The 9,838-nt window shown below is 35.6% G+C and overlaps 1 protein-coding gene and 1 long non-coding RNA gene across 2 annotated transcripts; one reads left to right on the plus strand and one right to left on the minus strand.

Annotated features, from left to right (window-relative positions):
• Positions 1-2,011: 2,011 nt before the first annotated feature.
• On the minus strand, positions 2,012-4,405 carry LOC119193471. Its single transcript, XR_005113961.1, has 2 exons — positions 4,014-4,405; positions 2,012-3,569 (listed from the first exon to the last, which is right to left on the minus strand). It is a non-coding gene; the product is annotated as an uncharacterized LOC119193471 (long non-coding RNA).
• Positions 4,406-6,640: 2,235 nt separating this feature from the next.
• LOC119193470 lies at positions 6,641-8,084 on the plus strand (the record flags this gene model as incomplete). Its single annotated transcript, XM_037447068.1, has 2 exons — positions 6,641-7,336; positions 7,934-8,084. Coding segments are annotated over exons 1-2 (847 nt in total), but the record flags the coding sequence as incomplete, so codon positions are not given.
• Positions 8,085-9,838: the final 1,754 nt, after the last annotated feature.

The following is a 9,838-nucleotide window of genomic DNA, read 5'->3' on the forward strand; positions in this document are numbered from 1 at the left end:
TTTCTGACGCATTCAGCGACATCACTTTACTCTTATAGTCTTTAGACGGCTGTACGGTCGGTGTCAGCCATTTCTTTATTTTGATTATTTTTCAAAACAGAGCAGAGTACCGCCAAATATTTTTACCAAATACAGGAACAATGTAAAAAAAGGTGGTAAAGGACACCGTTTTTTAATTTCACTAACCTTTTTGAGCAATAATTAAATTTCAAGAAATGGCTAATGATTAATAGAATGAAGCGACGTCTCTGTGCAGTTATAAAGGTAGAATATAATATTAGATTTTTAATTAAACATGGTGATGAAGTATAATAGTGATGAACAATGTCTGATAAGACTTACATTCGTTTTTATGACTTCTGGTTGATCTCGCCATCGATGCCCTATAGTTTCACTGGAAAATCCTGTTTCGGGAAATTTCCTAACTGGATAATTAAGATGTACTAGATCCCAGTGAATTCTGGGTATTTTTTTGGGATAATCTGCTTGCATTTTGACTTTTATTACTATTAACTATACTAACACTATATTATACTAACAACCTACAAGCTAATTTGTTCTATGTTTCGACATTCGTGTAGTACCTTGGGCAACCACATCAGTGTTATTATATCAATAAAACTTGGTCCCTTAGCAATCATGGTTTCGGAAAGCTTTAATAAAATGTTAAGTCTTTTTGCTTATAATAGTATGATCATTAAAAGCCTTTTCCAATAAACGACCCCATTTCCAATATTCAATCCGATTTCAAAAATAAACGAATCAAAACAAGTCATTTGTAAGGATGTCTAAAATCTTTATTCCGATTCATCACTTTTTGAGTTAGATCGAAAAAGCGATAATAATTAAAATGGCGGTAAATCAATAGAACTTGGTACCTTAGCAACAGTGGTTATGGGATAGCTTTGTAAAGGTGTTATGTATTTTTTATAATATGGGTTTTGATTTCTTTTAGATACTGTTATTAATTAAATATAGACCACAGTAATATTTCAGCACTTATGACACTATGCGGCGTGTACCACATAAAAGTAAATGAAGCTTGAGGGTGATGCTAAAGTATTGGAAATACGACCTGGTACTATACATATTGGTTTAGCCTGGTACGGTTCAGTTATAAAAATCAGAGTATTGCAAAATAGTGCACCTTCCTTTAAAGGTCTTGTATTTATACTACTTCGACACCACATTTCAAGTACACATACATACATAACATCACGCATTTATCCCCGAAGGGGTATGCAGAGGCGCAATTAGGGCATCCACTTTTCGCCCTAGGGCACCCACTTTTCGCCTTTCTTTTCTTTTCGCATTTCAAGTATGTTTTATATAATAAATATTAATGGAATCCAATGACTTTGTATTGGTATTTAAAAGGTTTCTGTGCAATGATTGTTATTTATCCATTTACAACTAAGGCGCCTCGTACACGGTAGTTATAATGTATAATGTATAGGTATTAATGTACTACATTACATCCTAAGATTATATGTATATTTCCCTTCATGCCAGTGGTATATGTTTCGATTGACCCATGTGTATCAAGATATACTTGTAGTTATATTTTCATATCGTTCGGTATCTTAACATATATCACGATGTAGAAATATTCATTAAAGCTATCGCGTGTGGTCTCCTGTCGATTTGTATGTATATTATATAGTGCTATAATATACATCTTGACATTACAGCTGCCGTATGTGATGCACTTAAAAATACACGACTCGCTCATGTTAATAATAAGTTAGTCGAAATGTAGGTAGTGTTTGGTGTTTATTAATTTAATGGTACCGGGTTTATATTGATTTTATAGTCATTGCACACCTTTGCGTTATGTCAACTATTGAGTTATGTAGACCCACACTAATTACAACTTGTAACAGATAGGCGACGATCCTAAAACACATAGTTTCATTAGGGTTGTCACGTGTTCCTTAAATTAATATTTTTAAAATGATATTTCTAATTGTAAATGGCAAATACAGTTAATAAGGTCAATAAAAAACTCAAATTTATGTTTGGTAAAAATTCTTTTACTTGCGAAATGACTGAAAATATTATCAAAACACAATATACGTGTTACTTAACTAACGTTATTACAAATATGCAATAAATACAATTGATGCGCACACCCCTGACATATTCGGTTACTTTGTTTGCCTTTATGAGGGGGGGCTTTACAGCAGGCAAACTACGGAAGGAAAGGAAGATATGAGAAGATAATATAAGATTAAATCAATTACATATCGAAAATAGGTTATGTGATTAACAAACTGTCAAACTGACATTCCACGCGCAACTACAGAGGCACGATGTCATGTACTTTATTCACAAATTCAATATTATTTTCGCAACAATTTTGTTTTATGTTTCACTATCGACATTCAATAGATAGAAAAACACACAGTTTTGGGTAAAGACTAGAAAAATATTGTCCCACTAATATTAAGGCAAAGTTTATAGATTTGAATACGTTTGTAAAGAATGAATAAGTTGTAGCAGAGTTAGAGAACGCTTACATTTTGATCATTTTGAATTTATTATTTAATAATGCAAAATTGGTGAGTACATTAATCGCCCGCTACAACTTATCCACAGTGTTAACATTGTTTAAATATTGGACTTAAGATTACATATAAATAAATTATATTAAAAACGCCTCTACGAATATACAAAATCAATATCTTAACATATAACTAATACAAATTACATCACAGTTCATAAAAAAGTTAGTAAAAGCTAAAATATCGATACATCGAAATTAATTAGCACTAGAAAATTTTTAGCGAAATACTAAAAACTAAAACGTTAATTTGGTGAGTTCATTTAGCGTACAATTTTAGGAACATATACAAACACACACCGGGAAAAAATCAATCACCTTTATAAGGCAGTCCAATATGTTTACATTTTTATATCTAAACGTATCGAAAGAAATAGAAAATGGTAAACATTCCTTACCGTTAAATCACAATTCATGCAAAATCTCAAAATGAAAACAGCACACGCAATACAGCTATCATAGTTCTATGATCCCTTCTCCAATGCAGGAAGAATTAGTACCATTATTCTTCCTCGCATACCTCTCCTTCCAGAACATTCCATTAAACTCACACGTCATAGAAAAATGTACAAAAATGGAGGCGAAAAAACCTTAAATACTCAGTCAAATTACCTTATAATAAAGGTACTAATTTCAATTTTGTAGAATAAAAAAGTTACGTTATAGAATACATGTTGAGGTTTAGTACACGTAGCGACTCTTAAAATACTGCTTAATAATGGTTACTTAATAGAGATACGTCAAGAACATTAAGCATTGAACGCAAGTAATATCGTAGAAAATATCACTTTATTTTATTGTTTATTGTGATAAAAATATAGGTATTTTCCAATGTCTTTTACTCAACGACACTTTATAACGCGTATTCTTGTCTATGGGTACGACAGTAAAGCTTGTTGCGGCCAAGCTATTTTGGCATCTATCCTTCTGTAGGCTAAGGTAAAGTTTTGACCGCTCTTCTCCGACATCACTTCTTGAGGACAGTCATTCTCGTTTAACATTGTTTCTGTAAACAAAAATAAATCATTTATTTTATCTTTTTATAACTATTATGAGTTAGATGAGTTCCTATTTAACTAGACAAATGTTTATGTACAGTTATGTCTACGTAAATATACTTTTATTTTTATCTGTGTTCCTATTGCTTACCTTATCTTATTAATCACTTTGTTTGTATATCATTAAAGAGATTTTTATTTTCGGGGCTAGAATATTTACATACCTTAGAGCCGGTTTTACGGGAATATAACCTTATATACTACATAATAAGGTTATTTTTCCGTGACACGCGTAATGTCATGTAGCTGTCATGTTTGCCGGCAAACATTTCGATGCTTTAATAGTCAACTTAAAATAGACAAGTTTTGGTCGGGCCGTACCGGCACTATATGACTCTAAATGGTCTCACCGTGTCGGACATACCCGGCTATATAATTCTAAATGGTCTCACCGTGTCCGTCGTGCAGCGCGAAGAGCGCGTAGTCCTGCGGGTTGGTGATGTGCGCGGCGTGCGCGAGCGCGCGGCACAGGTCGCGCGCGCGCGCGCCGGGGCGGCACGGCACGGGCACGTGGCGGATGTTGCCGCGGCACTCGTCCGGCAGCACCACGCGCACCACGGCCGCGCCCGCGCCCGCGCCCGCGCGCCCGCTGTCCGACGAGCCGCGCCGCCACTGCACATACCACTACATTTTATTGTTTTTCACGTTCAATGCATTTTAGGAAGGTAATTCTTATCGAAATGGGACAGGAATTTCAAATACAATAAATATATATAAGAAGCGATAGAAGGCGACAAAAATATTGTGTTTGGCCGGTCAGACAGATTTCATACTATATGACTAAGGACATGTGTTCAAAGATCAATTAATAAAATAGACAATTTAATCCATCGAAAACTAAAAGATGGCGTTGTAATAAGTAATGACGTACGGTAGTTATAAATTAGGGCAATAGATGGCGCTGTACAATTTCTTTAATTTTGTACATCGCGATGTCAAGATTCTCCGACCCATATGTATAAGGGTTGGGGAATCATGCCTCGTCAGTTCGGGAATCCAAAGCAACCATGTAAATCAGAGCGAGTAGTGAAGGAAGAACAGTGCGTATAAGTGCATCAGAGCGAGTAAGGTATAGAGGTAAACAAGTGCAACTTCTTAGTAATTATAAACTGTAGACTGTAGTGTTACTAGTGCTAATAATAAATATTGGTTTTATGTGAAAGAGTGTATTTATTGTGTGAACCCGGACTCTTAGCACACACACTACACCAAAAGCAACCCAAACATTGGTCCTTCGAGCCGGATAGAGTTCAGTGACCTCTATCAAGTAAAAGGTCAGGGACTTCTACGATACAAAGTTTAGTGACCTCTACCAAGCAAAAGTTCAGTGACCTCTACCAAGCAAAAGTTCAGTGACCTCTACCAAGCAAAAGTTCAGTGACCTCTACCAAGCAAAGTTTAGTGACCTCTACCAAGCAAAAGTTCAGTGACGTCTACCAAGCAAAAGTTCAGTGACCTCTACCAAGCAAAGTTTAGTAGTGACTTTTACCAAGCAAAGTTCAGTGACTTCTACAAAGCAAAGTTCAGTGTCCTCTACTGTCAGTTCACCAGTCACCATACGTTGCGGGTCGCAGCGCTACGTGCAGCAGCGGATCCAGCAACTTCATTGGAGCCATCAAGTACAAGCAACCGAGCAGAGCAGAGCAGTATTTATTAATATTTATTATTTTATTTATTTGTTAATTAAGTAGTTAATTTAATAGTTGTAACAATGCAAGGGCTCGTCAATGCACAAGTTAACATACATAATTCTCTATTAATAGAGGTTTAATTAATTTTCAAAAAGAGTCCTAAAGATCGTATCACAAAAGAATACGTAGAAACAAGAATTAACAATTTAGAAATAGACTGGCAAACTTTTAAAGCAAATAACCTCAAATTGTATGAAAACTCGAAATTAGAAGAAATAGAAAAGTCAATTTATGTTACGCAAAACATTTATGAAAATTGTGAGGAAAATTACTTTATTTATAAGTCTTTGTTAGCATCCAATTTATCAGAAAAGGTGGAACAACCAACCAGTAACAATAATAAAGGCAATCAGTCGAACACAAATTCAGCGGCAAAGTTATCGAAAATTAAGATTCCAACCTTTTCTGGTAATTATTCTGAATGGACAACATTTCGTGATTTATTTACTTCATTAGTACACAATGATAATAGTTTAGATGATGTACAAAAGTTACACTATTTAAAAACGCATTTAGTAGGCGAAGCAGAAAAGCTTTTAAGAAACACTCCTGTTACGAGCGCCAATTACAGTCGTTGTTGGTCGTTATTAGAAAAGCGTTATAACAACAAAAAATATTTAGCCAATTGCATTCTCAAACGGTTATTCAGCCAAAAGCGAATGAATGCTGAATCGGCGTCTGCTATAAAAGATTTATTAGACACCACCAATGACTGTTTGGACGCATTAAAAAATATTGGTGTTGATGTAACCACATGGGATATCATGATCATTCACCTAATATCGTTTAAGTTAGATACTGAAACGCGTAAGCAATGGGAACTGAAAACCGCTGATGATCAATCGAACGATTTACCTACATTAGATCAGTTAAAAGAATTAAAAAGTTTGCAAACGAGGATTATGCAGTACGACGCGACTTCGTCAGTAAAAAATCTATATGTTTTAATTGTTTGGGCAGTAATCACAGTGCATACACCTGTAGAAACCCAGCTCGTTGTAAAATATGTAACAAAAGGCACCATTCTCTACTGCATTCACCAACTGATACATCAGAGCAAAGAAAAATGAATCTGATACAGTAAAGTCTCCAATAGTTTCGTGCTATGCGACTCGCAAGACCTTCAGGCCCAGACAAGTTTTATTAGCCACAGCGTTAGTGCATGCCGAGTCAGGATTAGGAAATCATTCAACACTAAGAGCTTTGGTTGATCAAGGGTCACAAGCTTGTTTTATAACGGAAGCAGCAGTTCAATTATTACGTCTAAAAAAACTGCAAATGGTATTATTACGGGTTTGGGAGGAGAACACTGTATGAAATCGAGATACATGGTTACAATCACAATAAGATCAAGAGTCGACATGAACTTTGAACTGCAAATTGAAGCCTACGTGTTGAAAAATATCACGTCATGTCTGCCTGAAAGGAAACTAGAGCCATTTGATTGGATAGAAATAAATGGTTTATGTTTGGCAGATCCGGAGTTCAACATTCCGAACAAAATTGATATGTTGTTTGGAGCCAATGTGTACAGCCACATACTAAAAGAAGGCATGAAGAGGAGTCCAAACGGAAACTTTATTGCTCAAAGTACGAAGCTCGGATGGATAATATCAGGCACTGTCAATGAGAGGTCAAGCGAAGATAAAGAAAATTCGAACGTTATTTCAGTATTGCATACTAGAGCAGAAGAAGACATTTTAAAGAAATTTTGGGAATTAGAGGAACAATTACCAAGATCAACATGGTCAGAAGAAGAACAAGCCTGTGAAGAGATTTTCAAAAGGACAACAAATAGAACACCGGAAGGGCGATATATTGTAAATTTACCCTTCCGAGAAGATTTTGCCCAATGTCAAAACAATGGATCATTGGAGATAGCAATAGCTAAGTTCAAATCATTGGAAAAAAGACTCTCGAAAGACTTGGAACTCAAGGCCAGTTATAAGGAAGTGATTAACGAATATTTACAACTAGGGCACATGCGAACAGTTGAAGAAAAGGACGAAAAGGCACACGAAGCAGTATATTTACCCCATCATGCTGTTGTACGAATGGATAAATCAACCTCAAAGGTTCGAGTAGTATTTAATGCTTCCAGCAAGAATAAGCGAGGGGTTTCATTAAACGATTGTTTAATGGTAGGTCCTAAATTGCAGCCAGATTTAAGACATTTAGTTTTTCGATGGAGAATCTATCCAATTGTTATGGTGGCGGACATTGTCAAAATGTATCGTCAAGTTCGGATAGCAGAACAAGATGCTAAATTTCAACGCATTGTGTGGCGCGATAATCCTGAAGATAAAATTAAGGAATTTGAATTAATGACAGTCACATTTGGTACCGCTTCAGCACCTTACTTAGCGGTTAGGGCATTACAACAATTAAGTGATGATGAAGCAAAGGATTACCCAATAGCCGCACCACAAGTAAAAGAATCATTCTACATGGATGACTTAATGACTGGATGTTTTGACACTAAGGAAGGAGCCTCACTTTATAAAGAGATGAACGATTTACTTTTAAGAGGTGGATTTCAGCTACAAAAATGGAACAGTAACAATGAAGAATTATTGTCATACTTCCTAACACAAAGTAATAAACAAGAGTTATATGGGCAGAAAGACAATATAGAAAAGAACACAGAAAAGTTCAGTAAAGAAATTAAAATAGACGACATTACGAAAATATTAGGTCTTACATGGGACCGTTGCGAAGATAATTTTAGATATTCTGTGAATTTACCCAAGAAGAGTGAACCAGAAACAAAAGGTCAATTATGTCTACAATCGCCCGGTTATATGACCCACTGGGATGGATTGCACCGAGTGTGATAGTTGCAAAAATCTTTATTCAAAAGTTATGGTTGGCAGGTGTCGATTGGGACGAACCCATTTCAGCAGATTTAAAAGAAAGTTGGGACGATTATCGAAGTCAGTTACCAAAATTATCTGAAGTTCGTATTCCACGATGGTTACATATAAAGAAAGATACTGCTGACATAGAACTCCATGGATTTTGTGACGCATCAAAATTAGCGTATGCTGCTGTGATTTATGTAAGAATAGTAGATGATGATGGCAAGATACATGTCTCATTGTTAACATCCAGAACAAGAGTTGCGCCGATCAAGCAAGTTAGCATTCCACGCTTAGAGCTATGTGGTGCAGTACTGCTAGCAAAATTGTTAGCCGAAGCAGCTGAAATACTAAGAATAAAGAAGAATAAGATAAGGGCATGGACTGATTCAACAGTAGTTCTTGCATGGCTAAGTAGCCACCCAGTAGATGGAAGACCTTCGTAGCAAATCGAGTCTCCGAGATATTAACAACACTAGACTCGTCTCAATGGTATCATGTGTCATCAAAGAAAATCCTGCAGATTGTGCTTCAAGAGGAGTTCAACCCTCCTTTTACCAGAGAATACGCTTTGGTTTTCAGGTCCTTCACTTCTTAAAGAAAAGATGATAATATACAAAAGACCAAACGATCTAAAAGTTGATCTGGAAGAAGCTATAAAGGTACATCTTAATAAAACTGAAGATGATAGCATTATACAACGATATTCATCATTACAGAGGTTGATACGAGTCATAGCATACTGTCGACGGTTTTATGAAAAGAAATACAATAAATTAGACTTAAGCAAAACCGAGATAGACGAAGCGTTATTGTGTTGCATACAAAAAGTTCAGAAGCAGGAATTTTGGGAAGAAGAATATACGCAACTGCAAAAGAACAATAATAAAGAGTTCAAAGTTAAAAGGAAGCAAGATAAGTGCATTAAGTCCCTATTGAGGAGTCAATTCACTTAGTAGATGGCAGTTACTTAAAAAATGTATCAAAGCTTTTTGGCGACGTTGGGTAATGAATATTTAACAAATCTCTTACACAGATATAAATGGACTAACAAAGTCCCAGTAACCAAACATAGGAGATATAGTACTAATTAAGGAAGACGACTTACCACCTAGTCGATGGTTGTTAGGTCGAATACTAGAAAAACACCAGGGCAATATCAAATTACTCGTGTGGTTACATTACACAAGTCGTCAGTAAATCAAAAACGACCTACGTCCAAACTATGTATTTTACCTGCTAATGGTGGCTGTTATTACTAAGTTAGGGGTGTAATGCCAATTAGATAATAGGAAGTATTAGTTAAGGTTTTTACCATACATTTTTGTTGCAAATCAATGCTAATTTAGTTGTCATTAAGTTAAGTTTATTTAGGATATTGTCACATTTGTTTATATTCCTGGCTTTTCGATAAGTACAAATGTAATGCTTGTTACATTTACTTATATTATTGACATGGTGGGCGGAGTCCAACATTTGAATTTGAACCATTTCGTCACTAAATGGTCTTGGTGGGCTATGTTCAAAGATCAATTAATAAAATAGACAATTTAATCCATCGAAAACTAAAAGATGGCGTTGTAATAAGTAATGACGTACGGTAGTTATAAATTAGGGCAATAGATGGCGCTGTACAATTTCTTTAATTTTGTACATCGCGATGTCAAG

This window comes from Manduca sexta, unplaced genomic scaffold, assembly GCF_014839805.1.
Source record: "Manduca sexta isolate Smith_Timp_Sample1 unplaced genomic scaffold, JHU_Msex_v1.0 HiC_scaffold_568, whole genome shotgun sequence".
In the NCBI taxonomy this organism is placed as follows: domain Eukaryota; kingdom Metazoa; phylum Arthropoda; class Insecta; order Lepidoptera; family Sphingidae; genus Manduca; species Manduca sexta.